A 17,457-nucleotide genomic window follows, 5' to 3' on the forward strand; every position below is an offset into this window, starting at 1 on the left:
TCTGTAGTTAAACGCTGCGACTTGTTAGAAAAATCCCTACCACAAGCCAAATCTACCTTACTGAAGTGGCTGCTAACTTTAAATTATAATGATACTGAGAATCTTTTGAAGATACAATCCTAGATCCTGTAACATATTTATCTCTTATCAATTTATATAGCCGTACATACACATTTATATTATATATTTAACTTAAGTTTTTCTTCTTTTCACTAACTTAAATTTTGTTTTTATTATATGTATACCGGAGTAACTGAATTGTTAAATGCTAAAGTGTCGTGAGTGTGGGTTTTGTAATTTTGTGGACTGAATATTATATACCTATCTGAATATCGGTGCCCACGATACAGGCATTGCCTAGTGTGGGCATCACTAAATTATCCAAATTAACCATAAATGGTAACTTAGGTCTAATTTAATTTCTTAGTTATGTGCAATTTTATTATGTTAGTTATTGTTTCTTGGTTTAATCTGTTACCTATAATAATAAAAACTTTTCTTTCTTTCTTTAATCTTAAACATAACCACATTACATTGAGGCGAGGTGGTTTGCAAACCTGTAAAGGTGTAAATCTTGTATTAAGCGATAGATATACCGTAGTGTGGTTTTATTATGGAAAGTCAAAGTATTGTAGTTATTAGAGGCGCGTTACACCGGAGACAATAAGACTTAGGGAAACAGAGCGTTGTTCGTGCGCGGCCGCGCGTTGTAAAAGTAACAGCGCGAATACTCCAGGTGAAACTCGGCTGAACTGATTGCGACGAGACCACATCTGCCATACATTCCTCTATTACAACTTATCACATTTAATATTCGATAGTTTTGCTGCAATCGATAACTTCGATCTTACAGCGTAGATAAACGCGCTTTATCCAGCGTTAGTGAGTGGGAATCTCGCGGAAAGAGTTTCCAATTTATTCAACTTGTTTTATAGCGATTTTGAACTTTATATACCATTCATTTTTTTCTTGAATGAAGTCCCATTACATTTTATTGATACTTATATTTTGCATTAAGTAATCTTACTAATGTTATAAATGCGAATGTTTAGATGGAATGAATGGATGAATGGATGTTTGTTTGAAAGTATCTCCGGAGCGGCTTAACGGATCTCGCTGAAATTTGGCATAGATGTAGAACATTATAGAAGAACACATAGGCTACTTATTAAGTTGTTTTTTTTAATTGCGCGCGAATGGTGTCGCGGGCAACAGCTAGTAATTTCTTAAATAAAATTTAAAAAATAGATTCATATCATTATTAAAAATACAAGTCGAAAGTTTACATTTTCAACTGCAATTGGATTTAGACTTGAAAATGTAAATGTGTATTTTTTCTTGGTTTAATTGACTGTTCACAATACTCAAACCTTTGTGTTCTCAATAAATCAGTTATTTTCTATTGGACCGTTTGTAGACTCTTACTCAATCACGTAGGTGACAAAACAACATAAACAACTTTTGATTAGAATACAAATATTACACCTTTTTATACATCTTCGATAGATCTTTCTAACGGTATATCTTTTATAAATATAAACATGCAGTGGAACACAAGTTCCGAGAAAACAAAAATAAAACAAAAACGAATATTTTGACCGTGCTTTTAGAATAGGAATAATTTGATACATAGTTCGCAGCCGTCGTCAGTAGAGATTTTTGGATATTTATAAAAATATTTTTTATTCTAGAAAACGTAACTTACGGTAAATATAAATTTTCGGAAATATTAAACCAGAATGCCACATGTATAATTTACTATAGCGACATTTTAACTAAACATAATTTTCGTTATAAATTTTTAAAATTTGAAGTCTCTAATAGTTTTTTTACCCGACCCTTATGAGATTGAAAGTACTCTCTACGGATTTCCACAAACTTCGAAACCTTGTGTAGTCTTAATATCAAATAAAATTTTATTAAAGGAACTCCTAACACCGGTCCATGGTTTTATCTTTATAAAAGGTATTTATTTCTTTAAAATTCATCATAAATATAAACTTAGTTAAGTGCTTAGCTTTAGCATTGCCATGTGAACCTGCAGATCCTTATACGTATATCATATAACTTAGTAAAGTAAGGTGCATTGCATTTATTATGTAAATGAAAGTAAAGTTGTTCCACCACTTGTTTGCGGCTAAGCATCCATAATTTTCTCACTTTAGCTCATAAAAATGCAATTCTGTTTTTACTTGACAGAAAGAATAAGTTACAAAAAAGTTATCATGTTTGTCAACGTAAAAGTTTCATATCCATAATTATTTTTACAATAAGTAAAAAAAAACCTATACGTTTTAAGTATTCGTTACACGCATTTCTAATAATAATCTATTCTATTTTAATTTAATGTTTTAAAAAGCTATTCAATGGTTTAAAATTTGTAATATAACAATCAGTAAATTATTAGAAGAATATAATAACTGAACTATTACGAAAATAGAAATAAAATAAAGTTTTTAATACGAAAACACAATACAAGCGACCTTGTCCTTACGTTACGAATCGTAACTTACAAATACAATCGTACAGTTTTTATGTAGGTAGACAGAAAAAAATTAGATTGTCGATAAAAAAAGTTGCAATCTCATGGTGCTTTAAGTTAGTCCAGTTTCACAAACAAGGTGAACAACGGGTTGGGTACCGATCGGGGTGGACTCACTTAGCCCGTAAGAGACAAGAGTCACGACGAGCGTAGGTCAAAGCCCTTGGCGGTTTTTTTTGAAATAAAAAATCGATACTTACGAATCGATCGCCTTGGTACAGCTATAGTTCGAACTGAACAACACTATGCGTGGATCGCGAACATCACTAGATAATTTATCATAATCACTGGTCGCGCTAAATGGCGGTCCTCCACGCGTGCTCGTGGCGCGATGTCTGGAGACAAACTAAGTGAATATCTTGGTGCCTGTGGTGCGTGACGACTGCACGTGCCCGCTGCCGCAGAGCGACGCGGCGCGAGCGCATCTCAACTCTTCGCGATTAGGCTGCCTACACAAGCAGGATATTACTTCTATATATATCCCAAGTTCTTCTAAATCAATATATTATAACTGGCGTGTAATACATACTATTCATACTCTTCTTTATAGATTTTGAAAATACTCTCGCACTCAAATTACACTTCTTTTCACTAATCACTAATCATGATATCAGCGGATATTTCTGGTAATAAAATTGAAAAACTTTATATGTAATTTATTGATACTTAATTATCGATTTATACCAACAACATCTGTTTTAATAAGCTCCAAAAGGGTTTACAGGACACTGCACAAGAGGGGTAAGTCAATGCTCTTGTAAAAACTAATTTAATGTAAGTTAAGAAATGTTCAGTGTGCAGGAATCCTATTGCTGGAAGTTTAACGCGTTGCCTTCATCTACTATTTTGATAATAAGTTGCCAGATTGCGTCATAAATGTGGAGTATGCTATTACGTTACTTAAGTTAGTAGGAAAACCTACGAAGTTAGTACTTCACGAATTTATTTATTAATTTGTTATTGAATTATTTTTAAAGCTTACCTGCAACACTTTTCTATTAATTCTGAAGAGAAAACGTGTTTATAATTTGTTGCATGCGCGAAACTGGTGAAAGTTATTACGAATTAAAATCAAACATAGATCAAAATTTAAATTTAATCAATGAAATGTCTAAATTTAGTCGTATATTTAAAACAAGTATTATTATGAACCGTGCTAATTTATAGTGGCCTGGAGCACCATCATATTTATATTAAGTATACTTTTTTTTCTCCAGGTTTCGAGTTTATGAATGTTGCTTGACGCTTCAGTTTTTGCCACGGTATTGTTAATATAATCCGTAGCTCCACTAACCTGTTCCCGCTAAAAATATACTAGTCCACGCTTCTTTTTGCCTGCGCTGTCAATCATGAGGCAGACTAATAACACTGCTTATTATAATGTCCAGAGTAGTCTGAAGCTAAGTGATGGTAGAGCTATGTATAACCTTTTGGGTTCACCTATGTTATTATGTTATTATTTAAAGCAAAATTTCCTAAAAAAAAATACTTTGTGTACCAAAAAGTAATAGCTACAAGCTAATAGACAAGGAATAGGTAAATTAAGGAGGTTCACGGAATACTCATCATCATCAGCTCTCTATACGGGGGGTTTTGGAGCCTCCCTTAAGTCAGTGACAGAATGACAGTCACAGAATACTAAACTAAGGTCCATATTATGTGGATAAACAGTTTATTATCGATTGGGGATTGAGCTTCTTCGTTCTTGAAAGTACGAAGATATAACAAGTAATTAGTCACAGTCAATTTATTTCTCTGCGGTAAGTATAAGGTATCGGATTATGCGATAATGAATGCGTGTTATTGTCGTAGTGTTTCCTATGTACATAATATGCGACTTTCCCATTCCGATACGATTCTTGAACGCCGTGTTTATTATGCGCCGATCGAGTGATCATCGCGCCCTGATTATTCTGATATGACGTAGGACGCCTTGAAATATAATATGTACTTATGTATGTGATATTAATTACTAAAGACATAGTTTGCGTTTTTGGGTTTGATTATAATAGAAAAAAGGTCGATTTGATCTCTGTCAATGAGTCACTTTTCTGCACTGCTTAGTTAATCTTGAGTCCCTTTTATATAAAAATTGTAAAATATATATTTTTCCGTGAACTTTATAAAATGAGGTTCTAAGGCATCGATGTTTTACCTTATGGCTGACGAATTTCCTTGTAATTTAAGTTTCTTTAAACTTAACGTAACGTTTTCTGCTACGATCTTTTCCAACGAGTGCGGCCGTGTAGGGTAATGCTGTGACTGTTTTTGCGGCTAAGGCATAGTGTGAGAACATTGCTTCGTCTATAATTGTGTTACTTAGAAAATTACTTAGCTAATGAGATGCGTCAACTTGTATCTTGTGAATGCCATGGTAATTAAATCGATAAAAAACGAATACGACAAGGTTTAAAAATATTCGTAGAATTTAAAAATGTTGTGTAATTCTCCCATGTTGTATTGAGCTAAACTTTAGAACATATTTACTTGTATTATTGACGACAAGAATGCAGTTTTAAAGATGTTTGTCGCTTATTAAATTGAATTGGCGGAAATCACGTATAGTCCTTTCCCTTGCGACGCCAGCGCAGGTGTAATGCACATCACACACATAAAGTACAAGTTTAAACCATTTTCTTATTATTTTTAGAGATAATTAAATACATATTTAGATTGTTACTTTACTTGTCTAGGTACTAATCGCCAAATTGAATAATAAAAAATATCGATTATTACGAAATAGCAGTATCGATTTTTCAACTTACCTGATGTTAAATATTTATTATCTGTAGTCGATGTAGTGAATTACAAATTAAAATATAATGAAACTAAGAATAAAAAGAAATAATTTATCAGTAACATTTAATTTAATTAAATAAAAGTATACGTCATAGCTAAACGATGAACATAGTTTTTTTTAAATTTTGTTCTTGTTTTATATTGTACAAGAAATGGCAATGACGTAATGCACATTAGCAACTTTGTAATATAATTATATTTATTTTTGTATAAATAATTAAATCCAATTTTGTTGTAATAGAATAAAATAATTTTTGTAACTTTTATTTGATTCTTTTTTTTTATAAATTTTATAGGCAATAAATTATTTTTAATTAAAAAAGCTGGTTAATGGATTCGTCTACAAAACAAATAAAATTAATGAAACTAAAAACGAAATTGCACTCATAGCAAACATTTTTTAATCAAAATCTCTCCCTTTTTCATTTCATTCTTGCATTATGTACTACAAAATTTACCACTTACAAAAGCGCTTTTCATTTACCATATATAAAAACTAAAGTTTATAATCTAATGTACAACAATTATATTTACACCATTCTATATTATTACATAACATAATATCGAATGTATGGCCTGACATACAAAACGATCCCACAATCACAAACAATGACACCATAACCGTAACAATCCCAGTCTTATACTTTGTGAACTTTCCTAAAAGGCCAATTGTTCTAAGTCCTAAGTTCAAATGATGAAATCTATATCGGCAACCTTAGCGTCTCTTAGCAAAGCGTGACCTTTACGTAACAATAGTACTTACAATACAATTATATTAAAATGTTTCTCATCTCTAGTTACATATAAACTTATAATAAATTCATAAACCTATTCATTAAATTTTACAAGAAATTTGACAGAAAGAACCGTCCAATTGATTTCTCTTACCATTTCACTGTTATGATACGTCCCATTCCATTATTTATTTAATTTCCATTTTTTATGGCGCGAAATTAGCTCGAAGCATTTTCCTTCAGGCTAAAGAGAAAATCTAGAATTGTATTTACTATCAAACTTTGGTTTATCATAATTCACACCTAATCAGTCTAGTTGTGGGTTAAATATTTTTCGTGGGACGTTCTTCGTCGTCGCTATGTTCTTCCTCTAACAGCAAGGAGTCCGGAGGGCCCCGCGGCACTGCGCGGGAACTGCCGCTTCGCCGCGGACCACCGCGTGTAAACATTCTTGATAGCTGCGCGAATTTCTTGCGAGATACTGAAACGTAAGTACACAATCATTAATGAGGCTAAAACGAGAATTATTTTAGTGTCGGACATTAACATCGTATCCAAGAAATAAGCAAGACATATGATATAATTAGTGACAGTTTAGTATTTACCGTGATTCGGGAGTGAACTATATCTTGGCACAAGCTTTAATAAAAACCTAAACATCAATATAGTACACCTTTACTAGGGGTATTTAAATTATTTCGGTAGCATCCAAAGTGAATACAAATATTATAGTTTAAATATGATATCAAAATTTGATACTGGTTAAATTGAACCTGTTCCGTAATAATGCAGCACTAAACGTGATGGATAGCATTCTTGGTGTGGGTGTGTTTACAGCAATGCGTATGTTTACACGTGGTTGGAGCCGCCGCCATGTGGCGCGTACTTCAATTGTTTGTTCATACCTTTGGAAAGGTATGCTAAGGAAATTACGATCTTTGTAACATCTACAATGGTAGTCAATAAACAAGAAGTACTTTCACCTTTCTGACTACAATAAATCACCTAAAGATTCGATGCATCCGCAGATGAAATGTAATAATTTTCCTAGTCATTTTATCACACATTGTGACTATTTTGAATGAAATCAAAACTTAATAAGTGATTCTAATTTATAATTATCAATTTTATTACATTTACACATCTTCGGACTTCAAACTTACATTTTCCCATAGTTTTTAATCTTTCCTTGAACGCTGCTTCGTCATCGTGACATTTGGTTTTATGACCTTGTTCGCTATCCAATGCCGCTATAAACTCCTGATTCCACCGAAGCTCAGCCATGAACTCTTCGTTCTGTAGGAATGCTGCGATTTTGTCGTCATCCATATCCAAACTTAAGTCTACTCTCGCATCTTTTACTTGAGGAATTCTGAGGAATGATGGTGGTAGTGCACCAATTAACTTCGGCACCCATTGTCTTCTTATTGCCAGTGGTATACTCTCGTCATTCACGTCTCTGTAAAAAACAACTACATCAAAACGTAAATAAAAACTTTGAGGTCTGTTATTCGATAGTTCTTAACTATCTTTACTAATTTAATAAAGCTAAGTTTATTTCTTCGAATGCCTCCTAAAGATCAGTTCACTTAAAAGCGCATATAAATTTAGTTTACATTAAATTATGTTAACTTCTTTCTCGAAACTTGGAACTATTCCAATGCGGTTAGAAAAGACTACAATCACTTTGAGCGTACATTCCGAATGCGGTGTTTTAATTTACTAAAGTATACCATGTATCTTAATTACAAAGCTATGGGACACATAATTAATCTGCTTAATGTATAGTAACCTCGATTAATTGGGTTTGTGATTTATTACCCTATGACCAGTAAATGTGACCGTACAACATAATGGAGCGTATTCGATTTCCAGAGCATAAAAAATAACGACAAACGTCTCATCACATTATCTGAATAACTAAGTAATTAAGCTAAGAATAATTTATTAAGTTTACAATTCTATTATTTGTTAACATATATGACATGTATTATTGTGGCTTTAACTATATAAGTATACAATTATTATAGGAAGAAAAACAAATATAATAATTTGTTTTAAGGTTATGCGAGAATAAGAAGACAATGCGGAATAAATCAATAATTTATGTTTACGTCCTCATAAATGTTCTTTGTAAATTTTGTACGCTTTGAACGTTTTAATAATAAATAATTATTTATTGTTAAAACATGTCTGAAAGCCAGCACAATATTATATTCTGAATGCGGAAAGCAACAGTAAAATAATCATCTATTTTCATTCTCATTTCCATTGAATGTTTACTGCACACAATATCAATGATTTTAATATTTGAATAACAGTAAACGTAATTTAATACTTAATACTTATTAATATCTATAGTCAACAATTAGGGTTAACGTCGACTCCTCATTTTATCATCGAATTTATAACTAATGCTCATAACGATTTCTACTGAACTAAGGAAAAAATAATAGGGTAAGTGGTCGTATTTTAGCACACCAGACGATATTATTTCAGTTTCGTAATCGATATTATGTTTACGTTATTGTAACAACTTTTTACTCATGTTTCACAACTGACAATGACACACATTCATGGCCGTTTTTTGTTGCTCCTTATAATGTATTTGGCTGATACAAAAGATGTTTTTTTAGATCGTGCCTAAGGTAAAAGCACGTCCATTATCCAAAACTTGTAACGGCATTCTATGGAAATTTGGAAGCGAACAAAAAATATCATGGAAATTGGTAATTTCAATTTTAAATCATGAGATCATTAGAGTGATTGTGAAAGTTAACAGACATGTAATGGCTTTGTTTACAAATCGAAGATAACATGCCACACATATAATCAAATTATAGCATAGGAAAGACGTTTAAGTACTTTCAAGAGTCATTATGAGATCCAGTTTTAGTTTTAAAAAGTTAAGTGTTACAAAATATGTCAGTAAACAAATTATATAAACAATGTTGAGACTAGACATCGGATGTCAGGCTTTACATTATTTGTATGTATTCGTGGTACGTCGGCATTCGCCGGTAAGCAGTAGCTGTGACGTCAGCGGCTCGGCAAACTGCTGCTGAGTCAATACGATCAATGGTTTTGTTTGCTAGTTTGCAACCCTATTAGATTGATATCTTTAACGTAATATGGCGGCGTCCGGTTTGCTGTTTGCTCTATTTATGTTCTTTGTAAAGGGTGTTTTATTCGAGACAAAAAACTATTAAATTTTCCCCACCACAACACAAACTGATGATACTATAAATTAACATTTCTTTCTTACTAGACTTGTCATTCAATACGAAATATTGTTAACAAAGGGTAATATGACTTACATAGAAGCTGCATGGTTGCTATTGCAACCGTTTACAACGACGTTCCCCTTGGCTGCGGACTTAGGGAGAGTCTTGCGGCGCGGTGAGCCAACTTCAACGCGCTCCATCTCAAGCCGCAGCCGCTCGTTCTGATTGTCGGTGCTCATGGCCAGCAACTGGTCGATGGTTGCGTCCACCGCGCCCTGGTTGGAGCGCAGTACCGCCTCTATCACGTCGTCGTCCATGTCCGGGAACATGGTCTTGAAGTCGGTCATCGCCTGGGTGAATTCGAGCTGCATCGTGGATGCCATGTTAGTAGCGCACTCAGTGCGGTGCAGGAGGAACGTCACGAGCGCGGCGCCGGTGCCCGCCCGGCCGGCGTGTGACGCAGTGGTGCCGCAACGTGTCCGGCCGCCGCGGTGCCGTCGCCCATCGTCGCGGCGTGCTGGCCGCCGTGTACGGTCCGAGTACGCCGATGCTAATTAGCTCCCTTACGGCGTCGTCGTACCGTCCGGCGCCCGGCGACACCGTGATGTGCAATTTTCACTTTCGTCAGTGAGATTGCATAGCGCGTGCGCGAACCGCGGGGGCGGAGTCGTCGATATAAATAGAGGGCGCGCGCATCGCTCCGGTCGTGGGTCCCGATTCGACCGATAGCCGCATCACCATCGAGTCTGGTGCATTGTTTGTAAATGAACTGCGCCGGTTCGACCTTTAAAACGCCGCAGTTTAAACCATTCGATACAATTCGCTGCAAATTTGTATCGTTATTTCTGTACGCCACTACATTATTTCATTCTAAATTTATGCGACTGGTACAAAAAAATAGGATCCGTGCAGTAGTAGTAAATAACCGGCAATATCCAAAAGAAATATATTTGTATGAAATTATTATCATAGGGAGGAACGCACTTACCATTTATGCATAACACTTAAAACTTCTTTGGTCGCACTTCATTTTCGGACTGGCGCGCTTTGGTGATGATTATTCTTTGAATTTCATCAAACTTCAAGTATTTAGACGAACGCTATGACTTCGATTAAACCATCGTAGTTTGATAAGACGTAAACTCTGGGAGTAAAAGTAAACAATGGTATTAAAGTATTAATGCAGCAATTGTTAAACAATCTCAAAGTATAACATACGAGATAATTTGTAAATACATAATTATTACGTGGAGCTAGACTTAGAATTTGACGTCGTATATATTATTTACATCATTCATCCAGTGGGTCTCACTGCTTCATCTTTACAATAAAATGTCAGTTCTTAGATGCCATTTCAATGCGTTTTACACCTTACCTAGGAAAAAAAGGGCAAGCTTAAAATGATAGCCTTAAAATATGAAAAAATAAAACACACAGCAGTTTTTTTTGCATTTTCTTTAATGATTAAATTCCAGCTTACATTAACATCAATAATTTAATAAGGTTGTTAATAGACATACAGTTTAGCTAGTAGTGCTTCGTACTATCTAACGTACTATAATGCCGCACATCTATACTACGCGATAATTTAAGTTATTTTTAATAGTTAAATGAATCATTTTTAACTAACCATAAGTACATAGTAAGAGCAAAAAAATAATGTTTTTTTTGTACAATTTAGGCCACGAGTAAATAAATTCAATATAATTGTACTGTACGAGAGAAAATTGGTAATAGAAATAGCAAAAATATATCTCAATATCAAAATAACACGTGGCTTACGATTTTAGTGAAAAGTAAAAAAAAACTCCCGTTAACACGTTCCATGCTACTATGATATTTTCGTTAGTTACCACGCCAGGCGAAACGGCAATAAACGTGTTAACTTGCCATTTAATGGCTTGGTAATGATGTGATTAACATGAAATTTATTATAAAATCATTCCCCCACTCTGACCCCAACCATGTTACAATACTAGAAAAAATAAATATCAAATATTAAAAATTAATATCTAAAACATAAGAAAAATTAAACAGTGATAGTTTTTTCTAAACTTTTACTGTCGTTATGGCGAACTAGTAATAAGCAATTATTTATTGCCTACCAAATATTTAAAGATATAAATATATTACATGGTCGTATTTAACGACTCTACCGAGAACATGATATTAAAATATGTATTAGTTAAATGTAAATTGAATTAATATTTACCATTGTAATGTCACGACTTTAAAACACTAAAGAAAATAGAGAGAGGAAATTTATTTATATTGAGAAGTAAAAACAAAAAATAATTTTACATGCTAAAATATTATTTATGTCATGAATAAAATAAAACAAGAACGATAAATAAAAGCGTATACAAAATTAAAAACAATTTTTTTTGAAAAACAAAAATATGTTTAATGAAAACACAATAATATTAATAATTATTGTTAAAGTTAAATAGCAGTCGAAAAAAGAATATTTTTTTCTGAAATAATTGTAAAAATATTTTTGTTTATTAATACATCGAATAAAATTTGATAGAAATATCTTATTCAATATTAGTCGGCTTTCGATTTTAGTTTCAGTTCTACTCAGCTATGTTAAAATTGATGATTTATATTAAAAAAAAAGGACGGAGCATTAAACAAAAAAAAGAATTTCGCAATACAAAATATATGGAATGTTATTTTAAGAAGCATATTTTAATTTATAAATTAAAATAAACAATTACCAAGGAAAGTATAAATTTGATGGCACAATGAAGATGATATTTTGAGCGAAACAAGACATGTAAGCAAATATAAAATTTATACCTAAATCCTAGTAATAAACAATTGAAAAATCCAGTAATTGGTACAACAGGGTACATCAAATACAGTGTACCCTTAACATACATCAAATAAAAAATAAAAAAATCAACAAAAAAAAAACGATTTTTTTACTTAGAAGCTATAGCCCATTTTTATGTCAAAAAAAGAAAAATGTATATCAATATCGATTGTAAGATATAATAATAGAATATATATTTGTGTATTAAACTTTACATATTTAAAATAAAATAGTAACTAAAATTTATATTTAATAAAAAAACAAACCTAACATTTAAAGCAGTACTTAATAAATTCAGAAGATTCGTGATAATTTTAGATTAACAAGTGAATTCCATTGAAATGCCTTATCGCAATAAATTAAAGAACATCGATAATTTTTTTGTTTTTTTTTCTACTCGAACAATTAGATAATGGCATTCGCCGTATGTAAATATTAGTGAAGAGATTCAAACGCGCACGTGCGTTCCCTGCTGCGGCAGAATCACGACTGTGTCAGTAGAGTGCTGTGCGAAGGGTGCGGGGGGCGCGGCGGCGGCGGCGGCAGCGGCTACCACAGCGGGAGCGACAGCGACAGCCTCAGCAGGAGCGGCGGCGGCGGCCATAGCGGGAGCAGCGGCGGATAATTCAGCCTGTCATACAAAATTAATTTAATTATTATCGTTAAAAACTATTTCTTTTTATTTACTGTCTATTTCACAAGTAAAACTTCGTTCTTCAATAATGACCTGGATAAAATATAACCAAATATGAGGAAAGGGAGTTAAGGAAACAAACATTTGTAGTACTTATATACATACTGTGGCCACGTTGGGGTCGACGACAGCCATGAGGGTGGCGGCACGGTAGGAGGGCGGGGGGGTCTGCTTGACGGCTTCCTCGTAGTCGGGCAGTAGATTAGCGTAGGGCGCGGGTGCGTAGGGTGCGGGTCCAGGGCTCGGAACATCGTTGGTGATCACGAAGGGGCTCAGCGCGGGGATCGACAGCATCGACAGGTATTTGAAGCAGCGCCACACCACACGCAGGCAGTACAGCTGTTTACAATACAAATTTTTATTAACAATAGTTACCAATAAACATTACAAAGATATGGGTCTGCCAGCAAACCCAGTATAACACTCGACTTTTTGGTCTAGAATCTAAAATTAGCGCCATATACTCATGGTCTTGTGAATGTAATCCTTCGCAGTACCTATTTAAAGCCACACACAAATATTTATCAAAAATTTTTTAACCGTTTCGAAGAAACATTGTCACATACTCAAGCATAAAAGAAAGGCAATGTTATAGTTATTTTCAAATATCTTGTCGGTTTAGTTATAGGTGCCTTGCCTTGCGCAGTAACCTTCCCCGACCTCTTGTTACACCTAAAATTGTGTTATGCGCAGCGACTAGCATGATAAGAGGTGCCAAGTCTGAAGCGAACATCTGAAAACATTTCATACCTTGATGAGTATAGCGAGCAGTATGGCACCGAGCACGATGAGCGTGAGCGTGGGCGTGGAGAGTTGCAGCAGCTGCGCGCGCCACGGCACACGCTTAGTCTCCGCGATCAGGTGGTGGATGGAGCGAAGGTGGCACAGGTATCCAGTCGCAGTCATCCTGACACAATGTAACAGCACTAATGTAGTATATGCCAGCATTTATAGATGCTAACCATCTCACTCAAAGTAATACTTGATAAAATCTTACTAATATTATAAACGCGAATGTTTAGATGGATGAATGGATGTCTGAAAGTATTTGCAGAACGGTTGAATGGATCTCCATTAATTTTAGCATACATATAAATCATAGTCTGGAAGAATACATAGGCTACTAACTATGGTTCTTTTTTTTGCGCGCGGACGAAGTAGCGTGCGACAGCTGGTATTAAATAAAAATACAACATATCAGAATGATTCATGCAGCCAACTGAACTTGTATATTTGTTATCATGTAAATGTGTCAAGTAAACATGTTTTTCATTAAAAGTACAATACACCACTAACCAATTTTACCTTAATTCAACTCAACATATTCTGTTAGTAAAATAATTGTAAATGTAATTATACAAATCATTCACTTTTTTAGTGATTATACATAGACAGATTTATAAAAGACTAGCTGTCGCCCGCGACTCCTTCCGCACGAAATTAAAAAAAAAAACTTAATGAGTAGTAAATGTGCTCTTCTAGACTATGATCTACATCTATGCCAAATTTCATCAATATCTGTTAAGCCATTCCGGAGATACCTTCAAACAAACATCCATTTATCCATCTAAACTTTCACATATATAATATTAGTAAGAAGTAAGATGTAGTTCACAGACAGTCTGTAACAACATACTACAATTCATACTTACAAAGTGATAGCAAAGTCGAATATTTGAAGGCAGAAGAAGGGAAGCAGGTGGACAGGCTTGCCTCGGGATGCACCATAGATCAGAAAGAGGGTAATCACCAGGGTACACAAGGTAACCAGTGCACCGAGATCCACATCACCTAAGACAAATAAAGTATGAATTAAAAAACCATACAGCTATTAAGTTTCATAATTAACTCATGGTACTGAATGGGGTAATATTGATAAATGCCACAATTTCAAAATTTTCATAATTTTACACAAATAAGTATGTATTAAGGGCCCTAGAAAGTAATAATAATATAATTGTTATATTACTCAAAAATCTACACTAGTCTTAAAGTTCACTACTGTAACTTACTGTAAATCAAGCTATAGTCGCGGGGTCGGTTGCCACGTTGCGGGTAGGGGCTGGGCGGCGGCTCGACGTTGGACAGCGGAGTGGGCATGGCCGCACCTAGCTCGCCCCAGTCCGCCGTCGCCGAGTCACGCTCCAGCTCCTCCAGCAGATGAGGATCGCGCACGATTGCCGCCAGGAATCCCAAAGCTACCAAATGTAGCATCTGAAATTAAATATTCATGAAAAATCTAATATATTGTTAAAACATCCAACAATGTTGATTACGTTATGTGTTTCAAAATACAAAAAGAATCTAATATATAAGGCAGATACCTATTCACAATGTGATATAGTTCTTCAATTTGTCAACATTTTATAGATTAATCAAATATTTAGTTTTGATTGCAAATATAACTCACCAGATGCCATGTACCAAGCAATATGGTACCGGTGCGCACATGCAGACAGAAGCAACAGCGCCAGTCATTGTTGCGGACACTTCCCGACTTGGGCCGGAGACGTAGCATTTTTGCAACTTCTTAAATCAAGCAATAAAGGTGTAAATTAGATATATATTCAACTATATCTTTGTACGATAATATGAGAGAAGCAACATGTTTCAATTGCTTAATATTGTATATATGTATAATACAATAATAAATTATGTACTTTGTAATGCTAATTCTAAAACATTTGGTAGCTTCAATTTGTAATTTTAGTTTAAATAAAATCTGAATTTTAATGTCACTACTTGAGGTAATTTACTACCAATAAGCAGGAAAATTTCTTTGCCACTAACAAACAACTTCATGTGAAGGCTACCAATAAAGGTAAAGATAATTTCATTGTCCCTTCTTGTTATGATTTCCTTGTAGCACATACTGGAATGTGTATTATATACCTCCATTTAATATATTCAAGTATATAAGCAATTTGTTTATCAATATGATTCACAGGAATGAAAATATAATTATAATATAAAACAATAGGTAATGTTTATTTCAATAAACTTATCAAGAGTCATAATAAACTCATTAAATATTTTTATGTGTAATTTATTTTGTCACATCATAAACATTACATGATATGTATAGTACTACAATAGTGGAGCCAAATAAATATATTGTCCATAGAAGCATCAACATAACTAATGTTATCCTCTCCTCTCCTATTATCTAATAAAAATGGAAAGGGGGAAAATAGTTCACATGAAAGGGAAATATTCTCTATCTATGAATTCTGTTATCTGTTGATTTAGGCTATGTTTTACAGTTGCAATCTTATAACTTGTTGCATATGTCTGTAGGTAAAGGAGATAGTTGTTAAGTAGAAATATTCTATGAAGAATTAGTATATAGAAGTATGTCTCATCACATTAGTGATGTGCTACTTGTTTTGGAATGATGGAATAATTATTTAAAGTGGATGAATATGGGTAAGACATATTGTTCCTCTCTGTAGCATTCGTTGTGTTATATTTGGCTCGTTCACATACCGACACGTGTTGCCGGCTCAAAGGTCTGACATCGACTGACATCCCCTCTCTCCAGCATGTACTTATGGCGTGTACGCTCGAGACAAACAACACTACGTTTATGCATACACTACACTCTCCCCTATATAAAATACATTTTCTTGATTAAGACTTACAAATCATTGTTATTAAAACCAAGGGTCACTTAATTTGAAATGTTTATTTGTTATCTTGCAATCTTTCATATATAATACATATATCTTGCTCTACATGGGTCCACTGTAGAGCTAACAGATCAAACAAATGTAACCATAGCATGGTAATGAAAGATAACTTAAATATATGCCTAGTTTTTAGAATTGATGCCTAGTTTACCTTATACCAGTACAGTAGTACACAATTGGCACACAGTAAACTCTGATACCAAAGAGCCAGTCCATGTCAGGCCAGCGCTACTGTCTTACTCTACTGGCATATTATCAACTAGACATTATTGATTTTTAAGAACACCCTATGCCCTATACTATATGTTAACATCAAATCTGGAAGGGTGTTATGGAGACATTTTCTTCAATTTTTATAAATCTGAAGCAATTTAGTTGCTTATCAAAACATACAATAAGAAAAAAACACCAAAGAAAATAATTTGACTTTATATGCCAATTCGTCCTTTTTTCAAATGCGTAATAAGCGTAGTAAGAGATATAATGATTAATTTAAAAAGTTAAGCTGTGGGAAATCATATTGGATATTTAATTTTCAATCGCGTATTCATTTTTGCCTAATCGCCATATCTACCCAATAATTTTAACATATTGAGTAATCAATAAATTTGTGATTAACACAGTAGTAAAAATCGTACCTGATTAAAAAAGACGAAAGTGTTCTGTAGTCTATACAAAATATGTATATAAATAAATGGTTAAGACTAGATAATGTTTAATATATCTATTCAAATAAGATAAGCAGCACAAATAAAACTCACAAAATCAGTACACTGACATTTGCAATTCACTATTTCATGAAAGATCAATACAGTTGCGCAGAATATAAATTACAAAGAAGACAGACCAAAGAGTATATAAAATACATGGACAGACTACAAATATAAAAGTTTTAATGCGTATATTTATTAAATATCAGGTATCATTTGTATTAAAAGGTCTTCTAAAACACGTGTA

The 17,457-nt window shown here is 33.8% G+C and overlaps 3 protein-coding genes across 7 annotated transcripts in view; all 3 read right to left on the reverse strand.

Annotated features, from left to right (window-relative positions):
* Positions 1–3,064, reverse strand: part of LOC106115950 (metabotropic glutamate receptor 6) — a 9,583-nt gene extending 6,519 nt beyond the window's left edge. Inside the window, exon 1 of one of the 2 annotated variants that reach the window (XM_013309614.1) lies at positions 2,743–3,054. The gene's annotated coding sequence lies outside the window, so the exon portion shown is untranslated. Of the gene's footprint in view, positions 1–2,742 lie in introns of both variants that reach the window. The other variant, XM_013309615.1, reaches the window with a different exon arrangement.
* A 2,519-nt stretch (positions 3,065–5,583) lies between these two features.
* Positions 5,584–10,624, reverse strand: LOC106116027 (CUE domain-containing protein 1). Of its 3 annotated transcripts, none has more exons than XM_013309735.1 (5): positions 10,518–10,624; positions 10,288–10,443; positions 9,393–9,664; positions 7,239–7,534; positions 5,584–6,556 (listed from the first exon to the last, which is right to left on the reverse strand). In XM_013309735.1, exons 2-5 carry the CDS (start codon positions 10,288–10,290, stop codon positions 6,399–6,401), a joined length of 729 nt encoding a protein of 242 aa, XP_013165189.1. In that variant the 5' UTR covers positions 10,291–10,443; positions 10,518–10,624; the 3' UTR covers positions 5,584–6,398. The 3 variants fall into 3 exon arrangements, with proteins under 3 accessions (XP_013165189.1, XP_013165187.1, XP_013165188.1); XM_013309733.1 differs by having other exon boundaries at positions 9,393–10,083; positions 10,518–10,623; XM_013309734.1 differs by having other exon boundaries at positions 9,393–10,083; positions 10,288–10,531.
* A 1,745-nt stretch (positions 10,625–12,369) lies between these two features.
* On the reverse strand, positions 12,370–17,329 carry LOC106115613 (tetraspanning orphan receptor). Of its 2 annotated transcripts, none has more exons than XM_013309047.1 (7): positions 17,262–17,329; positions 15,222–15,340; positions 14,824–15,025; positions 14,464–14,602; positions 13,562–13,718; positions 12,917–13,150; positions 12,370–12,748 (listed from the first exon to the last, which is right to left on the reverse strand). In XM_013309047.1, exons 2-7 carry the CDS (start codon positions 15,327–15,329, stop codon positions 12,566–12,568), a joined length of 1,023 nt encoding a protein of 340 aa, XP_013164501.1. In that variant the 5' UTR covers positions 15,330–15,340; positions 17,262–17,329; the 3' UTR covers positions 12,370–12,565. The 2 variants fall into 2 exon arrangements, with proteins under 2 accessions (XP_013164501.1, XP_013164500.1); XM_013309046.1 differs by having other exon boundaries at positions 17,139–17,306.
* Between the last annotated feature and the right edge of the window lie 128 nt (positions 17,330–17,457).

This window comes from Papilio xuthus, unplaced genomic scaffold (genome assembly GCF_000836235.2).
Source record: "Papilio xuthus unplaced genomic scaffold, Pxut_1.1 DF827777.1, whole genome shotgun sequence".
Lineage (NCBI taxonomy): Eukaryota > Metazoa > Arthropoda > Insecta > Lepidoptera > Papilionidae > Papilio > Papilio xuthus.